At 44.4% G+C, this 24,551-nt stretch overlaps 1 protein-coding gene across 5 annotated transcripts in view; it reads right to left on the minus strand.

Annotated features, from left to right (window-relative positions):
- Positions 1-24,551, minus strand: part of PDE9A (phosphodiesterase 9A) — a 117,935-nt gene that overhangs the window by 45,379 nt on the left and 48,005 nt on the right. For 2 of the 5 annotated variants that reach the window (XM_039520886.1, XM_039520885.1), the window contains exons 6-8: positions 23,767-23,810; positions 5,192-5,246; positions 4,261-4,331 (exon numbers count right to left, since the gene is read on the minus strand). In XM_039520886.1, coding sequence (XP_039376820.1) covers positions 4,261-4,331; positions 5,192-5,246; positions 23,767-23,810 — 170 coding nt within the window. Of the gene's footprint in view, positions 1-4,260; positions 4,332-5,191; positions 5,247-11,312; positions 11,383-12,967; positions 13,058-17,991; positions 18,008-23,766; positions 23,811-24,551 lie in introns of those variants that run through there. The other 3 variants (XM_039520890.1, XM_039520889.1, XM_039520888.1) reach the window with 3 other exon arrangements.

Here is a 24,551-nt window from a genome sequence, read left to right on the forward strand (position 1 = left end):
AACTATCCAGGAAAGGATGGATATTGCAGAGCGCACAGTTTTGTGGAAACAAGGCTGGAGGAAGCTAGAGTGGGGCTGTAGACAGGGTGCTGGTGTCAGAGCTGCTGAATCAGGGCTATCTAGCACATAAACACTTCATGGTGTGACCTACATGCTTGTAGGCTGCTTGTGAGCATCCCAGGCTGGGAGCTACAGCAGCAAAGCATCGTAAGGCACCCAGGGTGGCAGGGCAAGTGGTGACATAACCCCTCACTGGTCTGGATTGGACCCTGAACCATGTGACAGCAACCTTTTGTTATCTCCTCCCATTCCAGCTGGCCTGCCAGTGCCGAAAGGCTGTGCATGCAGAGTGCATCTGTAGCTGGGGTTTAGTAAGCCACCTGGGAGAGCCAGTGGAAGAAGGAAGCATTTGCCTGGCTGGGATAGTTGGATAGAGCATTCACTCTGGTGCCTGCTCTGTATACCAGTTTGATGGGGAGACCCACAGAAGTGCCGGCCTCCCCTGCTCTGGTCCATGGATTCTGGCAAGCTGCTGGTACTAGCCTAGAGTGAAGAGGCATTGCTGCAGCTGTGGTGTGGCAGAAGGCTCTGTCAATTTCTGTCTTAAATGTGCCTATGCCTCTGGAGCATATAAATGAGAACTTGACCCTGTCAAAACTGTGCTGTATGCTAGTGCTTTATGTGTCCTATTGCCCTCTCTTCCGTAGGTCTATTTTATGCACTACACAGGGTGAAAAAATAAAAATCAGACTATATACAGAAAAATACTGCTTTGAGCTTTATTTTCTTGCTGCAGAGTAACTAAGAACAATAATTTTACTGTTAAAACAATAAGGAAGAATAGAAACAATAATAGAGCCTTGCAGTGTTTTAATCTGCAACCAGGAAACAGGGGATGAAAGGCGTGGGTGTTCTGTGTTTACAATTCCAGTTTCGGCCAAGATAATTTAAAGCCTCTGCCTCTTTAATAAAAAGCACATGTAGCCTTTGTTGTCTAAACCATGTGAAGTCACACAAAATATATGTAGTCTGTTTTATACATGCAGTATATTTATTGGTATGGACAATATAGTACTTTACATTTTACTTACATTACATTACATATTCAGAATCAGTGTGTGTGTTGCAGCTAGAATAAGAACCACAGTAGGTGAAAACCTGCATTGATATTAATTAGGCTTTTTCCTTTGACTTCAGTGAGACCCATATTTCATACAGTGTGAGAGTACAGAAAGGGAAAAAAAAGTGAGATACTTTCACATATAGTGGAAATACCTTGAAAACCTAATGCTAATAATGGGAAGTATGGAGTATTCAATGAGAAGAAAGTATTCAATGGTATTCTCTTTAATATATGGTAAATGTATTAATGAAAGAGGTTGACTATAAGGGGGGGGGGAGTGTAAATGAATAACAAGGGTTCTGATCTGTGCAGATATCCAGCATAACCACATAAGATGGAAGAACTTAACTACACTATCCCCATTTGATTATTTTTTTTAAAGTACTAAAAAATTCAAGGAACGAGACTATATTTTACAGGACTATCCTCTCTTTATTGAGTGTAGGCACTTATCCTTTGGAATTGTACTTCACATGAAAGTGAAAACACCATTATAAATATATATCTATCACATCCACATCCACACAGCCAACATATTTGAAAAGTACAGTATTAAGGTTGAACAGTGAAGCATTAAAAGATCGGAAATTCCAGAATTAATTCTGCTCCCTTGTGTGTATGCATTATGATACAGTCTTCAATTACATGATCACATACTATTTTTTCCACAGGCGCTCTTCCTCATTTAGTGCACAGGATGGGCAGTGCTCATTTAATGAGCAGCTATTTGATATTTTGTTTTCTTTTCATTGTTCATTATGTGGCCCCAGGCCCGATTTACTGCACACTATTCAAACCCTCCTCTGAATATACAATGATTAATTTCCTCATAGGTTTTCACGCTCATCACTAGATTATCTGAGAGCTTCACAAACATTACTTTATCTTCCCAATCCTCTGTAAGGTGAGAGAGTGGGATATTATCATCTCCATTTTACAGATGGAGAATGGAAGCACAGCAAGATTAAGGTAAAAAGTTTCATTAAGGTTCACTAAGTTTCGGTGCCCAATTTGAGATGCCCAGGACCTCATTTTTCAGAGTGCTTAGCATTCTGTACCACTTTATATGTTCACCTTACACCTCCCATTGACTGCTGTCGCAGCTCTGAATTCTCAGCACTTCTGTAAATCAGATCCCAAGGTCTCAAGTCAGGAATCCAGAAAAGGAGGGACACACTATTGCTGATCACCTTTGAAAAGTGTGGTTTAAGTGACTTGCTCTGGGGCAGAGGAAGGGACAGAATCTAATTCTCCAAGCCAGCATTCACTACTGTAACCATGAAACCATCCTTCCTCTTCCTGCAGTCCCCTGCCTCATTCACTACACACCTTCCAACTTCTGTAACAAATAAAGCAGAAGTCCAACGGACAACATTTTCTTTTACTACACAGCCCTGATTCCTCTCCAGAGCAGGTCTATCCCGTGTACTAAATGAGACAGGGGTCCTGCAGAAAAATAAAATAAAATGTGATCATGTAATTAAGGACTGTATCATAACGCATACACACAAGGGTGCTGAATTAATGTAGCACAAGCCACCTTAATTCTGGCGTTTCCTAACTTTTGAGTGCTTGACTTTGCAACCTTATATTGTTCTGTTAACATAGTGTTGTGTGTGTGTAATTTCCTAGGTTTTTAAAAAAGCAAACAGAAAAACCAGAAATTCCATCATGTGGCATCTTATTGACACCAACATGGGTCATTAGCTGGACTGGAACCTTTAGATCCACCTCACAGAACTCTGCCACTTGAGTTGATAGACTAACCAATAGTAGTAGGTTGTCATCTTCCATGTGGACCAGCAGAAGAGGGGGACAGGACACTTTGCCAATGGGTTTCACAGATATTTGCTGGCAGCAGAGGAAAGGTGAGACTCAGGAATCCTTGGTTCCATGTCAGGCTCTGGATGGGAGTGTGCTGTGGTGAGCACAGACTTATGTCCATCCCCCATAACATGACCCTCCTACCCCATCCCCTCCAACATGTCCCTGTCCCAGCCCTCTCGTCCCCATCCCTTGCTCCTCATTCCCATCCAAGCCTCCACTCCTCTGGCTTCTCCTCCCAGGCCCAATCTCCTTGGTTAGCGACTCCAAGTCTCAACTCTTTGGACTCTCTGTACCAGTCTCTCCGCCACTTCCAGGGCCACTCCCAGTTCTCCTCCATAGCCCAGCTCTTTGTCAGATCGGTCTCCCCTCCTCCCACATCTCCTTATCCTGGTTCCATTGGTTCCCAGTCCCAGTCTCCTTGTCCATCCAGTCCCAGTCCCCCCTACAGCTTCTCTTCCATCTCAGCAGCCCCTGAATCTACTGGCTCCCAGTCCCCTCCTGTTTCCCTCCCTAGCTATCAGTCTGCCCTTCAACTTCCAGTCTCTGTTTCCTTCTTCCCTCTGCCGGTCTCCAGTCCCAGTCTTCCCACAGGCTCCTTGTCACCATCTGCTCCCTCTGCCTCCCCTGCAAGTGAGGCTCTTGTCCCCTCCACATTCAAATTAGGCATCTTCTTCCTACATGCTACCTTGTCATTAGCAGCAGAAGGGTGTGGTGAGACAAGCTGTCTGCCCTCAGTTACAGTGTCCGGCCCTGCTCAGAACTACAATTGTGCAGAAAATCCTGCTAATCCCTGCACCGGAGCATACTCAATAAAGATGGAATATTTGGGGAATTTAGCAGCTAAAATCGAAGCAGTCTCTACTGAGCATGTGCAAACTGTGATTTTTCAAAGGCTTATTACTTGTCCAAATTCGGGCAAATATTCATAGGGACAGAAAAAGGCACATCCTGACATATTTCAAGTCCCTTTCTCCAAAGCATAAGGGTGCTAGAGCTTGTCAAGGAAAAGGTCACCAGAATTTTTTAACATGGACAAAACACCATATTTTCCCCTAGCCTTCTTCTTGGAAATGCCTGAACTTTTTTTCCAGAACAATTCAGCCTCAGGCAAAGACCCAGCATGGAAAATTTCAGCCCAAATATCTGAAGTCTTGTAAATTTATAAGTAATTGAAAACAGGGTGATATAATGAGAAGTGTCAGGAGACTTGAATAATGGGCAATGCTACCAGACCCTTGTATTATAATTAAACAGATGTCAATTTTATATATAGTAATTCCTAATTTTGTTACAAAATTGAGGACACTTACGTTCAACTTTTTTCTCCAGCATTGCCAAGTGATTTGCTACTTCAGTTTTCAGTTCATTGATTTTAAACACCCTGGGGAAAAAAAGTCAGATATGAAATATACATTTGTATCTATATGCATACAATAAAGAAAAGATTTTGTAATAGAAACCGCACACCAGTTTCAAAGGGTAGACCAAGGAATGACATTTAACGTCAAGTAAAGAACAGCAAAATCTGTGCTGAATGTACAACCTTGAAGAAAGATGTGCACCTTCAAAGGCTTTGGAGAGTCCATGTATATTAAAAGAGAATGCTATAGTTATGGCTCTGAGAAAATGAAGTCATACCCCATCTTCCAGCAGATACTTGTTATCATGCCCCTTAGGGAAGCAAAACTAAATTGATGGTGCTTCAAGACCAGCATACAGGTATTTGTACACCTTTGAAGCTCTTTTTTCTTTCAATCATATTGGTGGCTTACAGAGATATAGCAGAATTGATCCCTCTTACTGAAGCCAGTGAGGATAAAATAAGCATCTGTAAAAACATTCAGAATTGTTATCTGATGGAAGAAAAATGTGCACATTAAAATCGATAAACAAGTGCTGAGCCTACAAAACTAAACAAAGATGCACTTTTTTTGCTGCCAATACGATGACGGAAGCACAATTAAATCAATTAACCTTTCATTTCTTGTGCAAATACCATTCAAATTCCCTCTTGGCATAAGCCTTGTGCATCTCCTCGTTGCAGTCAATGGGAGTTGTATGGGCTGAGTCCGGCAGTAAGGCTGGAATTGTCAAGAGTTCTAAGGGCATGAAGTGCCCAACTCCCTTTGAATTCCAGTGGAAGTTGGGTGTCTCACTTCTTTAGCCCCCTTTGAAAGTCTTAGCCAGTGTCAATAAAAGAAATAGAACTTTACATTCATAACAATGATGTAAAGTTTTTACCTTGAGAATTGTTCAGCAATCTGCGTCAGTACACTCTGGAACAATTCCTCTTTCTCTAAAAAACAAAATAATGGGAAAACATAGTAGGCAACACAGAAAAAGAAGGCAGTGAAGTCTGACACTGTATGCATTACTTCAACTTTAGGGCTTGGCAAATGCCACCCACCTGCTGCAACATGTGGGGGAACTTGATGGAGCCATCAGTGAAGGGGGACAGTCCCAGCAGTGACGTAGGGAGCTACTCACAGAAGGACCTCTCCCTTGGAGTCTCTGGCACATATTGGCCAGTTGGAGGGGAAAATGGTGCCGATTGGCTAGCATTCCCCAGCTCCCAGAATTTAGCCTGGAATGGAGAGCCATGTGGAGCCTCTTTGGAGTCATTCCTGCAGTCCCTCGCTACCCACCCTGAACTAGGAATGGGAACCTAGCCTGAGAGATGCTGCAGGCCTAGCTGATCATCTGTTTAGGGAGGTCAGGAAAGATTTTTTTTCCTCCCATGGGCCAACTAGCAGAGGACCAGAGAGTTTTTTGGCTTCTTTGCAGCACCTTCAAGCCACAGTGGGTTAAGTAGGAATGCATTTGGTACTTAACGGGGGTACTTTGATTGCGTTGTTGATTCGTCACAATTTGCAGCTGGTTTCCCACATGGTTGCAAGGATAAAATAAACAGTTCCCAGAGATAAGAGACCTAGGATTTTGGCGATTGGTTTTTGGGACAAAGTGAGACCTTGGGGCCCTTGCGGGCAGAGTCCCCACCCTGCTGCACCCTTTGTTCCCCTTGTGGGAGTACATTGTGCTGGGACTCAGAATGAGCTGAGTCCCGGGGGGTAGGCTGAGGAGTGCCTACGCTGAGTTATGAGTGATGTGGTAGGAGCCCTAGAAATCTTGCACTGGAACCAACTAAATGCCTGGTATAGGCGAGCAGGGGTGATGGTGGGTAGCATCCCTCCCCTCTGTGAAAGTTTAATAAGATTTGTAGCCTTTGGCTTAAAATCCATCCACGTGTCTGTCCTGTTTTTGTTGTGGGTCTGCATCAAAGAAACATATAGCAAAGCAGCTATTCTGGTGCCTTGAATGTAACCATTCGTTTTGGAATGGAACGTAGATATGCCAGTGATGGTACCTTTCACTGTACTTGCTACTTCCTTGGTTCTACCACAGTCTCATATCCCCTGGCTACAGGTTACAGCCAAGGTTTTCAGGAGAGGCTGGTCATTTTGGGATGCCCAACTTGAGATATCTGAAAAATATCTGATTTCCAGAAAGAATTCTGCACCTATCCTCTGACGATTAGGCCCCTTTCAGGTGTCTCAGGGTGGACACCCAAAACTGGAAGCACCCAAAATCACTAATCGCTTTTGAAAATCGTGGCCCACTTTCTTCCTTCTGGTTCACACAGGTTGCATTTACACTATAAACACACCATGTGAAGAACCCAGTAACAACATGTTAATGCTTCAACGTGGCTAAAGCACAGCTTGGGATCACACTGTAGTCCTATCTTTGGCACGGACTGTAAAAAGCAGCAAAGTTCAGTAACTTCTTAAATCTAGGAACTGTCATTCCATAACCGTGCTGTATTCTAGGGTAGGTAATAGTATCAGAAGCGTCTTCTTTAAAAGGGCATAACACACCATTGCTAAATAAGGTCATTTTGCAGAGTCGGAGCTGGCTGGTTGACTGTGGAGTCTGTAGTTCATTTCAGCCACTGCCTGCAAAAACACTCCCCAAATATTGGCCTGTCCTCCATTGTGCTTAACTACAATATGGAAATAAACTGCATTACAGGAAATATAAAATCTTGACCTTTCTGGAGACCTAGGAAACCACTAGATCCTCTAGTTTGTTTGTTTTTTCTTTAAAAATTTTCAGGTAAATTTAGTGCTCATGAAAGTTATTGACTAGTAGCATGATCTTAAATCAGGTAGAGTGCAAACAGCTGTAGTGAAAGTTTCTCCCACACGACACAGTAAATGGACCTCATGCCTGACTTGCAAATCTCTTTTACTTACTTCCCCAGAGACTGCTAGTTCTGCAGTGGTTTTGTTTTTAAACTTGTCTGCAGGAGGAGAGGAGACCACTATATTCATTTGCTTTTGTAATCCAAACTAGGATTAAAATTCAGGTCTCCAAACAAGAAAAGCCAGTCAGTGTATTAATTTACTCTATTAGCTTTACTCCAAGAATCCCATTTTAATTTTCTAGAGGGCCCGACACAAGACATTGAAAAGGAAGTCAAGCTATAAATGATAGGATAGCACTAGGGTTGCCAGGCGTTCAGATTTCGACTGGAATGCCCGGTAGAAAAGGGAACCTGGTGGCTCTGGTCAGCACCGCTGACCAGGCCATTAAAAGTCTGGTCGGGGGTGCTGCGGGGCTAAGGCAGGCTAGTCCCTACCCAGGGGCGGCTCTAGAAATTACGCCGCCCCAAGCAGGGCGGCGCGCTGCGCTGCCCTTCCCCGGTCCCGCGGCCGGGGCAGAAGTGTCTGCGGATGGTCCCGTGGTCCCGCGGCTCCGGTGGCGCATCCACAGGCATGCCTGCGGGAGCTCCGTCCGAGCTGCGGGACCAGCGCACCTGCCGCAGTCATGCCTGAGGGTGCTCAAGCGGAGCCGCGGGAAGAGGGGACCTTCCGCAGTCATGCCTGCGGCAGGTCCGCTCGTCCTGGGGCGCCGGTGGACCTCCCGCAGGCATGACTGCAGAAGGTCCGCCGGACCCAAATGCCGCCCTGCCACGAAGTGCCGCCCCACGCGCTTGCTTGGCGCGCTGGGGTCTGGAGCCGGCCCTGTCCCTACCTGTCCTGGCTCAGCGCTGCGCCCCGCAAACGCCAGCAGGTCCAGCTCCTAGGCGGGTGGGCCGGGGGCTCAGCGCGCTGCCCCCAGCCCTGAGCACTGGCTCCGCACTCCCATTGGCTGGGAACCATAGGCAATGGAAGCTGAGGGCGTGGTGCCTGCAGGTGAGAGCAGTGTGTGGCGCCTCCTGGCTCCCCCACCTAGGACCCGGATCTCCTGGCTGCTTCCGGGGCGCAGCGCGGCATGAAGCCAGGACAGGCAGGGAGCCTGCCTTAGCCCCGCTGCGCCACTGACCGGGAGCTGCCTGAGGTAAGTCCACACCCAAACCCTGAACCCCAACCCCCTGCCCCAACTCAGAGCCCTCTCCCACACCCTGAACCCCAAACTCCTGCCCCAGCCTGAAGCCCCCTCCTGTACCCCAAACCTCTCATCCCCAGCCCCACCACAGAGCTCGTACCCCCAGCCAGAGCCCTCACCCCCTCCCGCACCCCAACCTCCTGCTCCAGCCCAGTGAAAGTGAGTGAGGGAGGAGGAGAGTGAGCCACTGAGGGAGGGGGAATGTAGTGAGCAGGGGTGGGGCTAGGGAGTTTGTTTTTTTGGGGGGTAAAAAGTTGGCAACCCTAGACAGCACTGAGTGATTTGACCAGTTAGCTAGAAAACAGCAAGTAAAATCCCTTGCTTTTGTACATATTAAAAACAGCCCAAAACCTACAGAAGTGGTGTCCATGTTCACACGTAAAACAAATTGCTAATTCTGCAATGGGAGGAAAGCAATACACCAAACACTGAGACCAATTCTTACTGCAGGAGAGAATTCTAGCCCTTTACTATTCTTTATGACAAGACAACTACAGGAAGTACATTTTAGACACATAGGAAAGGTTCATACTGTACCTTTGCTTTACAATGCTTAGTACTGTACTGCAGTGGTTGACATGATAGCAAACCTTAAGGGTACGTCCATACTACCCGCCCGGGTCGGCGGGTAGCGATCGACTTCTCGGAGTTCGATATATCGCGTCTCATCTAGACGCGATATATTGAACTCCGAACGCGCTCCCGTCGACTCCGGAACTCCACCACCGCGAACGGCGGTGGCGGAGTCGACGGGGGAGCCGCGGATTTCAATCCTGCACCGTCAGGACAGGTAAGTAGTTCGAACTAAGGTAGTTCGAGTTCAGCTACGCTATTCGCGTAGCTGAACTTGCGTACCTTAGTTCGAACCCCCCCCCCAGTGTAGACCAGGCCTAAGACAGATAAGTAAGGAGCAACTTTCCAAGACGCTGATGTTTGACGGAATGAAAGACATTCAGAATATACTTGCCTTTGACAATTTCCAGTAAATAATTCTTGCAATAAAAACTAAGAACTAGCATACTGGGGAAGACCCTTGATCCAACTTGTCTAGTATCCTTTCTATTCCTGACAGTGAGTAACTGCTCTAGTTATGAAATGCCATACTATAGGGACATTATTTTTTATTTATGCTTATGCCCTGAAGCATGAAAAGTGACAGCCAAATGATATCCTCCCTAGTATAGCTGCAGAAGCTATATCCATCACCTATATCTACACACATAGATCTATCATTTATCTCTATCTATATGTACACCCACACATGCACATATTCTCTCTCTCTCTCTCTATATATAAATGTTTAAGGGCAGATCCTCAGCTGATATCAAGTGTCATATCTCCATAGAAATCAATGGACCTATGACAGTTTACACCAATTGAGGATCCATCCCAAACTCTTTGTTTTGGGCTATTTATCCAAATGCAATGTAACCAATAGAGAAGAAATCAGCAATAGACATTTTAAAGTAGAACAGGCCTATAATTCTAAAAGGAAATCTTGGGTAAACATTTTTAAAGCATTTAAATGATTTACACGCCTAAGCATCACTTTCAAAAGTAATTTAGGTACTATTAAAAATGGTACCCCTTAACTCTTGTCAGAAATGTTATGATCCTCACTGGCCTTGATATCCTTTGCTGGCATTTGGTTTGGTTTTTAAGCTGTATTTACTGACATTCAGTAAACTATAAATATATATGAAAAAGAAATAACTTTGACTAGACAAGAGTCTGTAGCACGAATGCAAATTAAAGTAAGATGGAGCATTTGAAATAATATTAAACATAAATGTGTCCAAAGTTTTGGATTAAGTGAGGTAAATCTAAAAAGTAAACATGGAAGATGTATTTGTTGTTGACATTGCTTGGGAGATAACCTACTTCTACATTCGATTTTTCTACTCACGCTTTGATTTTTACCCCTGTGCACATGGCTTATGCCTTCTTCCCCATTCAAGCATGGACTTGAGTGAGAAGCATTAACACCTATGCATCCCACATGCAGTAGAGACCACCTCACTAGTCTGTACATTCTGCTTTACCAATATGTTACAGGCAATAATTTATTCCTTGTATTATCATAGCGCCCAGCAGCCCCAGTCAAGGACCAGTCATAGTCTCAGTATTTCCAAGTAAAATCCCAATCACAGAGCTGCGTTCTAAATCATTGATAATGCAGCAGGACAGCAAAGTCACAGTGAACAACTTGCCTTGTACTGCACAAACATCCTTAGGATAAAGCAGATAAGTGCATAATCCTGAAGTGTTACTCCTGGGGGAATTCTCTGCCAAAAAATTAAAAATTCTGCACACTATTTTAAAATTCTGCACATTTTGTCAAAATAACAAAGTATAATCACACCAATTTCAATTATTTTGGTAATTTATTTCAAAATGCCTGTCAGCAAATATGTCTGTTACAATACAGACAACAAAAATGATTCAGGAAATGTTTTTTGATAAATAGATTAATTACTAGGCATATTAATACAGAACTCTGAGTAATAATTCATTTAAACTACAATACTGAACAATATTTCCCATACTCCTCAGAAGCAGTGCAAAGGTTTGAGGGAGCTAAGGGTAACAGAGGAGCTGAAGGAGAGGGAAGTAATTGCTGGAGGAGGAGGAGGAGGAGGAGGAGGCTGGGTGTGAACTTGGAGGGTTGTTGGGGGTGTGGGTGGGAGAAGTATGGAACAGGTTTTTTTGTGCGGGAGGGATTGTTAGAGAGCGTTCCCCTTGCAGATCTTGGCTGACCCCTATCTTCTCTCATTCATTCAGGCACAGCCCCCCTCACATGTGTCTCTGCAGTCCCCTCCCTCTGCCCCAGGTGTTCCTGTACCCCCATCCTTATTCAGTCCCTACCCAAGTCTGTGCTCCCCACTAGCCCTTCTGAACCCCAATCTGTGACCCCCCCCGCAGCAGCTCCATGTGCCACACCCTTTTCAACCCTCCATACCCCTTGCCTTCTGACCTGGCCCCCTGGGCAGGGCACTGTGAGGAACCCAGCCTCTTCTCTTCCCTTCCTTATCTGCAGTAGGGGCTGCTCCTACCCCAGAGTGGCTGCTCTCTGTTCTGGCACACAGTGGCCCCTAGTGGCTGAAGGGCATAACTGCAGCACTTCTTGGCAGAATGTATTTTCTGCTGAGAAAAAAATATTCTGCGCTGCACTCGAATTCTGTGTGTACACAGTGGTGCAGAATTCACCCAGGAGTAGTCTTTACACAGCAAAAACTCCTAATGGAGTAATGGGAATCTTGCCTACATAAGGATGGCAGGATCAGGCCACTAAATTTATATTATATGGTAACATATTAAGTGATTTATTTAAAAAAACAGACTTTCTTTAAAAAATCCTTAGTATACTTTAAAGAGTTGCTAACCTTTAAAAAATGTAAGTGCATGAAGTGCTAATATGAAATGCCAGGTTCACAGCTCTGGAGAACGGAGTCCTCTGAGTATCCATAGGACAGGGAGAGCATTGGCATTTGCAGTACAAACTTCCCAAGCACTTTCCCCTGAAAATCAAACCTAACCCTTGAAAATCAAACTCTATAGCCTTATCTACAGTAGGGAATTAAAATGTAAAAATCCCACTATTGCCAGCACTGGTTCAGCTGCACTGTTGTTAGCAACTTTGGAAGTCCTAGTGTAGACAGCTCTCTGTCTCCAGCAGCTGTGTCAATTACATTTGCTCTGCAGAGTAGTTCAGGTCTCCTTTATCTAGTAAATCCCCAGACTCTTTCCTGAGATTAACCACAAGACCCTGCAATTAGTATTTGAAAGAGCAAGTGCTTCTTAAACAAGACACTCGATTTTAAGAAATAGGTTCTTTTAGTTAGTTTTAAAAAAGTAAAATGACAAAATGGTGCTAATATAATCCCCTGTCTTCCACAAATGAAGTCCAGTAGCAATATGTTATATTTCTCTCAATCTCTCTTGGAAATGCAAGATAAACATTTTATATTCTCTCATATGTTTTAAATATATTTTTAATATATTGGCGCACACATTTATACCTTAAGCATAAACAACATATTGGCATTTCTAACAACTGCCTCTTGTACTTTTCTGACATATCAAGATGTATCATGAATATAACACACAATGCGAAATATGTTTTGGAAAAGAATCAGTTGTATACACATGTAAGAAATAGATACCAAACATTTAAAATATATTTCTTTACAACAGCTTCTGTTTCCTTTGAAAGCACTCATTATCATTAGGCTACTCTTCAAAATATTACAGGTTTCAGAGTAGCAGCTGTGTTAGTCTGTATCCGCACAAAGAACAGGAGTACTTATTATGAGAGATATCAGTAATACTTGTCAGGAACATTTGCTTTTATTTTCCAAATGATTTGATTATTACATGATTGTGACTCAAAATGGGACTAGCACATAGTACTCTGAAAGTCTAGGATCTAATTCATGCTCTGTTGTGTTTTTATTTTATTCGATTCCCAGGTTGAGTGACCCGAAGAGCAAATAAAAAGATTTGTTCCATTACAGGGAATAGTTTTCAGTTATCTCAGAAAGGGTTTTAAACTGTTGTTGAAAATCAAAGAGCCGAAACAAAACAAATAATACTTATTTAAAATACCAGGAAAGCTTCATCTCTACTTACCATATACAATGCCTGGAATGCTACAAGTCCAGCAGTAAGAATAAACACAGAAACCCGTGTACCCTGAGTTCAGCGCCTCTTAGATCTGTCTCAATGGCTGTGGCATACAAGAGAATGACAAGTTGCTTTTAAAAACCAACTCAGTAACAAAACAAGATGTTCTACTTTCACTCCTTCCGCCTGTCAAAACTCACTAAGAGTACCAGGACATTCTAATCCAGGGAACAGTCAACTGCAATGTGATGTTTATAGATGTAATAAATGACTTTCAAAACAAAAATGTATGTTTTTATAACCCTAGAGTACAGTAAAGATATATGACTAACAATGGCACTTCCTCTCATCTTAAAGAGACAAAGCACCATTTTTAAAACATTTTAATCAAGAATGCTATAATTGCTTGTTGCAAAAAAAATCTGAGATTTATGCAGACACCATTTATAATACTCAAAGGCATTTAGGACCCTAGTTCCCATTGAAATCAATGGGTGTTAGGTGTCTAAAAACCTTTGAGGATTTGCACTTCTGTGTCTCAGTTTCCCATCTGTAAAATGAGGATAATAATAATCCTCCCATTCTCCTATCCTCTGTTTGTTGTGTCTATTGAGCTCTTTTGGGCAGGGAATGGCTCTTACTATGGGCCAGATTGCAATCTCCCTGCTCATGCTGAGTACTGCTTTATGCCATCAGTAATCTCATTGATTTAATTGCAATTCCTTGTGTAACTCAATGTGCATCAGGATATCACAATCTGACCTTACATGCATGCACACTGCATAGTACAATGGTGTCCCAGGCTTCATTAGGGCCTCTAGCTCCTACTGGAACACAAACATGACATGTAATTGTCACCTTCATTCTGAAATTCACATTTACAAAAGTGGATATGGTTTTGCAAGACAAAGTTTTTGCATAATTTGCAAAGGACTTCAGTTTTGCTCCCCAACATTTTGCAAGTGAAAACCAGAAGGTTTACACCCACCCAATGATATTGCAATAAACTAATGCTGCACAGTTTACAGACAAAATTCAACTCTTCCTGCACCTATCTGTTGCCTATTCTTCACTTGCTCTGTGTAGAGCTCTTGGCAAGGTTTCTTGTATGACGGCAATGGGAATTCATCCCCAAATGAGGGCATGATATTCAGCAGTGCTTCCACAGCACAGATATGAGATCTGCAATATAAGATCAGAGAGGAGGATTTTAGGTTGACTTACTGAGGTGTCTACACCATGCTGGGTCACTCTGCCATCGATTTAGCAGGTCTTCTCTAGACCCACTAAGCCCTGGTCTACACTGGGTGGGGGGTCGACCTAAGATACGCAACTTCAGCTATGCGAATAGAGTAGCTGAAGTCGACGTATCTTAGGTCAACTTACCTGGCAGTGAGGACGGTGGCGAGTTGACCGCTGCCGCTCCCCCGTTGACTCCGCTTCCACCTCTCGTGAGCTGGAGTTCTGGAGTCGACGGGAAGCGTGTTCAGGGATTGATTTATCCACGTCTACACGAGATGTGATAAATCGATCCCTGATAGATCGATCACTACCCATGGAAGGCCTGCCCTAAATTGCTACCCAGTGCTCTGATCACAGCAGTGTTGATCCTGCAGTAGTTTAGACATAGCCTATTTGTGGAGGGCCTTACTCCTCCCTCTGGCCCCAGACAGCTATTACAGCCTACAGGTATGGGGAGGCAGAAGCAGGGATCTCATAGACTTTAAGGACAGAAGAGACCACTATGATCATCTAGTCTGACTCCTGCACAATGCAGGCCACAGAATCTCACCCACCCATTCCTGTAACAAACCCCTAACCTATGTCTGAGTTACTGAAGTCCTCAAATCATGGTTTAAAGATCTCAAGGTGCAGAGAATCCTCCAGCAAGTGACCCAGGCCCCAGGCTGCAGAGGAAGGTGAAAAACCTCCAGGACCTCTGCCAATCTGCCCTGGAGGAAAATTCCTTCCCGACCCCAAATATGGTGATCAGTTAAACCCTGAGCATGTGGGCAAGACTCACCACCTAGCACCCAGGAAAATTCTCTGTAGTAACTCAGATCCCACCCCATCTAACATTCCATCACAGACGATTGAGTATATTTACCTGTCAGGGGGAGGGCGGGATAGCTCAGTGGTTTGAGCACTGGCCTGCTAAACCCAGGGTTGTAAATTCAATCCTTGAGGGGGCCACTTAGGGATCTGGGGCAAAATCAGTGCTTGGTCCTGCTAGTGAAGGCAGGGGGCTGGACTCAATGACCCTTTAGAGTCCCTTCCAGTTCTAGGAGATGGGTATATCTCCATTATATTATATAGTCAAAGATGAATTAATTGCCAAAATTAGGCTATCCCATCATACCATCCTCTCCATAAACTTATCAAGCTTAGTCTTGAAGCCAGATATGTCTTTTGCCCTACTTCCCTTGGAAGGCTGTTCCAGAACTTCACTCCTCTGATGGTTAGAAACCTTTGTCTAATTTCAAGTCTAAACTTCCTAGTGTCCAGTTTATATCCATTTGTTTTTGTGTCCACATTGGTACTAAGCTTAAATAATTCCTCTCCCTCCCTGATATTTATCCCTCTGATATATTTATAAAGAGCAATCAAATCTCCCCTCAACTAAAAGAAGGCTAGGCTAAACAAGCCAAGCTCTTTGAGTCTCCTTTCATAAGATAGGTTTTCCATTCCTCAAATCATCCTAGTAGCCCTTTCTCTGTACCTATTCCAGTTTGAATTCATCCTTCTTAAATATGGGAGACCAGAACTGCGTACAATATTCCAGATGAGGTCTCACCAGTGCCTTGTATAACGGTACTAACACCTCCTTATCTTTACTGGAAATACCTCGCCTGATGCATCCTAAAACCGCATTAGCTTTTTTAACGGCCATATCACATTGGTGCCTCATAGTAATCCTGTGATCAACCAATACTCCGAGGTCCTTCTCCTCCTCTGTTACTTCCAACTGATGTGGATCTTACCACTTCCCACCCCTTCCTACTGACTTGCTCACGGGGTGGGAGGAGTAGCAGGCAATTTGGTCCTGCTCCCCTGAAAAACCGTTAGAATTGCAATCTGAGCAGGTCAAAGCAGAGAGGGGTGGGGGCAGGCTGGCTTACCGCACCACACTTCCCTAGGTGGCCAAGCAAGGACTGTGATAATCTCGCCCTAAGGACCAGAATCAGGCTGGATAATTTCTGCCCTACGATCCCATCCTCAACACACCTACCGGAGCTTGTGCCTCTGCCCAGCTCACGGTCAGGATTTCTCTCTAAGCATTTTGTTTTGATAAGGAGGATAGTCCTTCCAAATGTAAAAGATCCGAAGAACAAAAGCCTTAGATATGAGCACAACGAGAGCTGGTTGGGAATTTTTTGACAAAATGTTTTTTTCATGGGAAAATACCAATTCATCAAAGCCAAAACTTTCCATGGATGCAAATCTTTGGATGGGAATGTTGCTGAGGTCTAAGCTGGAATTTCTGGGAACAAGAGAGACCCTTCACATAATAGTCAATTGATTAGGGCCCTCACCTGGGATGTGGAAGACCCAGGTTCAAGTGCCTGTTCTGAGGTAGCGATGCCTCCCACATTCCAGCTAAGTCCCCCAATCACTGGACTATAAAGTCAGTCTCAATTTCTCATGTTGGACTTTGCAGAAATAATTAATAATCTCAGGACCAGAGAACTCAGGCAGAGCATGGGCTTAAACCTGCATCTCCCACATCCCAGGAGAGGACCCTAACCACTAGGCTATTCTCTTGCTCAGGGTCTCTGGCTCTGCCTCTCTGAAAATTATTAAAAAGTCATAGTTTTGTTCCACTGCAGAACAAAAACAAATTCCGAAACCTTGAAATTTTTCACAAAATGAAATTCTTGTTTTGTAGCCAGCTCTAATTCTGACCCCAAATCCACTGCAGTTAATCATCTAAGATTGCTCTACAAGTTCATTAGGGCTGAAACTGCAAACCCTTACTCGGGTGAGTAATCTCTTTGCAAGTTACAGTAGCTGCTGTTGGATTTACACTGGCATACTCGAGATCAGAGTCCAGCCCACGGGCTACTTGTGTGAGTAAGTTATGTAGGGAACAGCTTTGCAGGATGGGGATCTTTTTCCTGAAGACATTGTTTAGAATGAGCATGTCACACTCTTGCATAAGTTTTAAGAGTTATCTTGGCTCCTAAATGAAAATAGATCATATATGTAGATTCAGGCATTGTGACAAGTTTCTGTCATTTCACAAATAACAAACAGGTACAAGGAAGATAGTGTCTATATATAACCATTCAAAAAAATCTGTGGGTCTCACTTATATATCATCAATGGGCTCATCAATCAGCAAGGCAGGTATATAAATAGATTTGCACACAGGTCTCCTACCAGGCAGCTACATTAATCACGGGCTACAGAAATCATGGGCTTTCTTCCATATGAGTGGTTGATAACAAGCTAATTGAAAAGGCAAATAAAGAGCAACTGAAGTTGGAAGCAAAGATGCATTCTTCGCCCTTTATCTGGTCAACAGACTATGAAATGCACTAGTAACTGTTGCTAATGCTGAGGCTCTGTAGAAAGAAGTGGTAAAAGGCATTGATTGCCCTGTGTGTTGGTCTAGATCTCATCGGAGGCTACTGACCTCTTTGCATTTCAATATGCAGTCCAAGTTTGGCATGAGGTTACTTTGTTACCCTTTCCCCAAGGATCTGTCTGACTGAGCTAGTGACAGTGGCACTAGGAAAAGCTCAGAGGTGAATTTGGTGCATCTAAGCAATGACAGAGCAGAGGCCTCAAAAAGAAAATATTAGAGGAATTTAGTTTTATTGTTTTCCTCAAGGGTCAGAATTCTGTAGGATTTGCTCTTCAGCATAATTTAACAGGCATCTATTGTATTAAGAAGTGCTTGAGCTTTAGTTGTTGCACAACACTACGGTCATGAATCTGTGAGTCCTAAGACCATTTTAACTTCAGGAATGAGACAGATTTCTGCAATGTGAAGACAGCAAAGCTACTTGTGATAGAACAGTACTCACTGGAGTTAATGGAGGATGCCCCTATCATGTGACTGCAGTCCTGACCCATGTGACTATGGCCAGGACAAAGATTGGCCTCTTACCAGTACTCCTGTGCATCATACCCTTACACTATGTCTACACTACAAACTTTGGTTGATGCAGGTTATGTCAGAGTAAAGCTGCTGCAGTTGGTATACGCTTGTGCATACATACTTGTCTCCTTGCATCGGCGCTGTGTGGTAATCACCAGCAGTGCTTGTACTGATGCACAACTACTGGCTCAGCAGGTGCAGAATGACAGTTGAATGTGCTTTTGGTAGATTCAGGGGTCGTTGGTGTTGTTTATTCACAAGACTGGATTTCAGTCAGAAAAACATCCCAACAGTTATAGCTGCCTGCTGTGCCCTGCATAATAGCTGTGAAGCAAAGGGGGGAAATGTTGCTGCCGGAGTGGAGGGTAAAGCAGCTGTCTGCCAGACACAAGGGCTATTAGAAGATCTCAAGGTGTAGCTATATGGCTCAGGGACGCTTTGAAAGAGCACCTTTTTATCCGTGAGCCACAGTAACGTGGTGTGGTGAGCTGTGCTCTACCTGGCCCTGCTGTGTGGGGGCCTGTTAGGAATTGTGTGACGCTTGGTGTACATCTGTGCATATTACACTGTCAATATACCTATTCATTTTGTGCTGCTTGCTGTACATTTATGATTATTACACTGTGCGTGTTTGTCACTGATCCTGTGAGTTGTGTCACACTATGCAGGAACAAGTGGGTGCTTTCAGAACTGCTAGGCACTCTGCAGCGCATGTTATGACCTGATGAAGATGTTCCAAATAACTGAATTTTATTCAGTAACAAAACCAATGCAGAGAAAAATCTGTGCAATTTAAAAGTAAATACACTCAAAACTTTAATAAATTAATAGCACAGAATGTATCAAGGGGAAAGAACGTTCATATCAATTTGTGCTACACATACAGTTTCCGTGGCTTTCACAGGTCAGTGCATGTGAAGCAGTGGTTGTCCTTAATGTCCCCTGGGCTGGTAGGGCTGTAATCCCTGGTGCCATGTGGAATGTTGAGGGGGGGCTGCAGGGAAGTGCTGTAATGGAGTTCGCCATGGACTGCAAAGGGAGGTGGCTCCAGGATTGTTGAACCCGTAGATCCACAAGAGTCTGCAGCGTCTGTGTTTGCTGCCAGAAAAGCCCCATTAGGTCCTGATGCATCTCCATTTCCTTTTCCTGCTGGGAATCTTGGGCTTTTCTCCTGTCCACAATTTCCTTCTCCAGGCTGTCTGCAATGTTCACCTTCCAGGCCCTCTGCTCCCAACCACATGCAGCACTGGCTTGCAGGATCTCACTGAACATGTCATCCCAAGTCCTCTTCTTTTTCCTCCTTATCTGGTTCAGGTGTTCCATGGGTGTGAAGGGGGAACACCTCAAGGTCGCAAGAATAGCAGCTACAGATACAACGCAGGGGTACCCTTGTCAGTATAATCACAACAGAAAGCAAAAGTTAAGGTTCAGAACTCACTTCCCTCACTCCCCCAAAGTTTTAAACAAGCCATGCCTATTGATACTTCTGCTTCGGAGTGCTTGTGTATGGCACCACTCAGCACCAGCCATGGTGAATAAGGCTTGCTAGGGGTGAGAGAAATGAGGCAGGAAATTGCTCAGTTGCATGAAACTAGGGAAGTGGCACTGAATACTGGCACCATTTTCCACAGACTGTGGTGATTTTAACTGATATCTCACTACTGAGGGTAACAAAGACACAAAGATCACAGCTGCTACTGGTGACCCAAAGTTGCTTAGGCCTGTATGCTGCTAGCCTGTGTACTGCCATGGTAGCTGAAGTTACCGCTGACTGGCATGGGAAAATGTCCTATTGCAGAGGAAGAAATAAGGTTGACATCCCTAGAAACCTTCAGGAAAGGACTGCAAAGTACCTCCATGAAAGTTTCATCGAGATCTCTCAGAAGGATTCCAGGGACATCCCTGTAAATATAAATGAATTTCTCCTCATGGCTCCGATCTTGCTTAACTCTACAGGGGAATGAAAAGCAGATAACATTATCTCTCTTTTTTGTACTGCTACCTCTTCTACTACAAGTAAAATAGTGCAAAATCCATAAATGTGTCCTGTTAAGTTGGGGGTGCCATCACTGTAATGGGAAATAAATTTACACACTTACCAGAAGATCCTTCCCTTCCACTGGGCTCACTCATTCTTGATTGCCAGGACTGACTAGATGCATTGGAGTTTCAAACAGGTTCTGGCTAATGGCATAGCTGGACCCTCCCCCGGTCGCTTGTCTCCCATCCTCATCCTCCTTGCTGTTCAGGTCAGGGACCTGTGGCTCAGGCTCCCTGGAGGTATCCATGGTGGTGGGTTCTCCTCTAAGTATGTCATGCAGCTCTTTGTAAAAACAGAAGGCCTGTGGATTGACTGTTGGCCTTCCTGGCCTTCTGGTATGCCTGACACATTTCCTTTGCTTTCACATGGCCCTGCTGTTGGTCCCTGTTGTACACCTTCTCCTGCAATCCCCATGCAATCTGCTCATAGATGGCCACATTTCTATGGCAGGTCCATAGCTGTGCTTGCACAGCCTTGCCTTGCCACAGGCCTAGGAGATCCAGTACCTTCTGTCTATGCCAAGCTGGAGCTTATGTGGAGCATGTAGCCAGCATGGTCTGCTGGGCAGTAGTGCACAACAGTGGAGTGCTTCCAGGTGTGCTCACCAGGCTGGACAATCAGGAAAAGGCATTTTAAATATTCATGGGGCGTTAAAAGGAAGGAGGGGCCTTCTGGTCTCTGTGACTCCTGGGCAGTGGAGTTCACAATTGAGACTGCTAGGGTCAACACAGGTAACTCAGTGTCTTTGCTTGCACAGCATTGACCTCTGTACATCAACCATAGCTCAGTGCCGCTTGGGGAGGCAGTGTAACCGCGTTGCTGTAACGGGGCGCTTACGTTGGTGGGAGACAAATTTAAGTATAGACACATGCACAACTAGGTCAATGCAATATGGCTTATGTTGACCTAACTTTGTAGTATAGACCAGGCCTCACTGTAGTGAAGCTGCTGCTTGTATATTCCTTTCTAAGGGTCAAACTTTCCAATCTCATCTTTCATGCTCTTCTTTGCTCCATTTACCCATACTTCACTGTTTTCCAGCTATGTCAGAGAGCAGTGAAAAGAGTAGTGCTAGCTACACCCTTTCTGGAAATTGCTGTGACCCTTTTTTGGCATCTATTTGACTACCAAGTAGTTGCTCTTGAAAGCAGAATGTGGTTGCACCCTCCTTTCATGCAGTCAGATTTGTTTAAAAAGAAAGAACTAGAACTGAACATTTTTACAAAAAAGAACAATTTCCCACTCTCAATTCTTTTTATGCCCTGCAAAAGGTCAGGAATGTTTAAAATTAATGGTAAATTAAAAGTAAATGAGAAACAGAAACGAAAGAAACATTAATTCCCTTGCATACAGTCCAACTTGCTTCCTTTTTCCAGGACAGAAACTGTTTGCCTGCTTTGGCTACTAAACCACCAGGAATTTCCAACCCTTTTCAGCTTAGATCTTTGGGAATCCCCACTTCATAAAACGAAGCAAGAAACCACAGACAGTATTAAAATGATGAGCCGTACTCTAAACAAAGCATTCTCCCCGCCCCCAACCCCCTTCAGCTGGCCAAAAAACGATGACTATCAGAAAGTGTGAAAAGGCAAATTGGAAAATACAAAGTGAGCTTCATGTAAATAAAACCAAACTACCTGGAGCCATTGGGTCAGACTCTCTGCCAGTGTAAATCAGCGTAGCTTTACTGCAGAGCCATACTTATGCACACTAAGTGAGGATCTGTCCCTTTTTGTAGATGAGGCAAACAATGATACTAGTCAGTATTTAGGGAAGGTCACACCTCCTAAACCCCCTTTCCTTCTCACTTGATAATGCAGGTATATTTAGCTCCTAGGCCAAGAGTTCTGACACTTTTTCAGTGTGGAGCACATTTTAATAAGAAGAGCATCTCACAGGCTTGCTCCCTTCCTATTTGCTATCACATGGACTCCTCTCCTCTCATTTGGATAGCCTTCCTCAGTCTTCAGCAGTCACTGCAATGTGAAGTCTTGTTAATCTCTTTATTGTCATAAAACCCTTTCCCCCTTCCAATCTATTCTATTCCTTTCCCTTGTCCTGCTCCCTTGCACATGCTTCTCCATCACCTGTTCCCTCCTTCCGACATGCTTCCCAATTGCCTGGCCCTCCCATCTCCCCTGGACATACTGCCAGGCTGCCTCATTTCCTTTTCCTCTGGACATTCCTCTCCCAATGGAAGCTAGCAGATGCAGCTAGGGCCATGATATTCTTCCTTGTTTGCAGCTGCTTTTACAGGCCTCTGCACACTTCTTTGCAGTGCAAATCCAGCATCCCTCTAGAGCTGGGGTTCTCAAGCTTAATTGCACCACGACCCCCTTCTGACAACAAAAAATACTACATGACCCCAGGAGGGGGGACTGAAGCCTGAGCCCACCTGAGCCTACCACCTCGGGCCGGGGGACCAAAGCTGAAGCCCAAGGGCTTCAGCCCCAGGCAGGGGCCTGTAACCTGAGCCTGGCCACCCAGAACTGAAGCTCTTGGGCTTTGGCCCTGGGTGGTGGGGTTTGGGCTTTGGCCAGCAAGTCTAACGCCAGCCCTGGCGACCCCATTACAATGGGATCCCGACCCGCAGCTTGAGAACCACTGCTCTAGAACCAGACAGAAGCAGCCAGTATCACATGACTAGCCAGCTCTCTGCTGAACACAAGCAACTGCTCTGTGGACGTCCTGTGCACCCCACACCAAAATCTGGGAGCTGCTGACCTAAGCATGTCGCTCAAAAGCAGAGAGAAAATGTGAAGCAGATCGGACTGTAGTGAAAGTGCCATTTGTGTTCCCTTTGGAGGGGGAACAACTTAGCTGCTTTGGAGAACAGCCCCCTGAAAGCACTGTTGTTGTCCACCCAGGGCTTCTTCAGTCATGTCGCATTTATTTAAAGCTACTGAACCTGCACCCGGTAAATGTTTGAAGGAACACCCCCCTTTCCTCAGCCTGTTAGTGCTACCTAGGGTACAAATGTTGTGCCCAACTTTGATGAGATGTTTGCAGAGGTAAAAAAAAAAATCTAACAAAATACTACACCTGGGGTTTTCAAAAGTGATCAGCAATGGCCCTACCCTTATTGACCTCAATGGGAACAGTATGTCTACACAGCAACTAGACACCCGTGGCTGGCCCGTGCCAGCTGAATCGGGCTCACAGGGCTTGGGTTGCAGGGCTGTTTCATTGCTCTATACACATCTGATTTTCCTATCTTGCAGGGTCCTAGATCCCAGGCTCCAGCCTGAGCCCAAACATCTACACAGCAATGAAACAGCCCCACATCCTGAACCTGAGTGGCTGGCACAGACCAGCCATGGGTGTCTAGTTGCTGTGTAGACATACCCTGATACCTTTAGCATTGACCTCAGTGGGAGCAGAGTTCGACCAATGGGGAGTACTTTTGAAAATTCCATCCTACATGTTCACAGATGTGTCTCCAACTTGAATACCGGCTGATTTTAACCACTTTTTACTTGGGAGTTAAATATTTTGCACAGTTCCTGATTATGGCATAGTTACAGCCATGTCAGATCAATTTTGTTTTGCATTACAGCTAGAGAACATACAAGTTATACATTTCCCAGATTTTTTAAATCCCAAACTACCAGCTCAGTCAAAGGTGTTTTAGTAAATATGGCTAAAATAAAGGTGTTTTACCTGATAACTGTCCAGTGGCCACAGGTCTCACTTTATACGGAGTACTGCAAAATATCCAAGAGGGCTGGTTACAATGACATTGATAAAACACTGTGTTTTCTGTATAGGACTGGTATACATGCCATGAAGAGTGGGAGGAAGTATATGGATGTATTCTGAGCTGGCTTGAAATTTGTGGGTTGAAAATTTACCCATGGAAATAAAGAACATGCACTTTCTATGAACTTATCACCTTCAAATTTGCCACTGCATTGGTGGTAAAGGACTTGGTCAGGCTGCTTTAGTGCCACCAGAATACACCATTGTCACACTGCAAGCACAGCAGAAATCTTTCCCCTTTGAGAAGAGTCAGGTTAGCTTGGAAATAGAGGTGTCAAGGAAATGGTCACTAGGAAGAAGAAAGTTCCTTGGGGCAGGGACAGTCTTTTTGTTCTGTTTGTACAGTGCCTAGCACAGTGAGGTCCTGGCTCATGACTGGGGTGGGGGCTAGGCACTGCGGTAATACAAATAAATAAAGACTAATGAGAGTGGCCACGGTGAAAAAAATAGCAAGGCAGAGCAAGTGCTGAGATGCCAGGGAACAAAAGTAAATGGGGTTTAGAGCCGTGTTGGGCTTGGAGCAGCATGTATATGATTCCACACCTTATAAAAGCCAGGACCCCCAGTTTCTAAATACTGACATCCCTAAATTCTAACAGAGAAATAAAGAAGCCTGTGAATTAAGGGAGCTGGGAGCCCTTGGAGTAAACATAGTGGGTTGTAAAAAGATGTTCTATATTAAAAAC

Source organism: Mauremys reevesii, linkage group 1 (genome assembly GCF_016161935.1).
Source record: "Mauremys reevesii isolate NIE-2019 linkage group 1, ASM1616193v1, whole genome shotgun sequence".
Lineage (NCBI taxonomy): Eukaryota > Metazoa > Chordata > Testudines > Geoemydidae > Mauremys > Mauremys reevesii.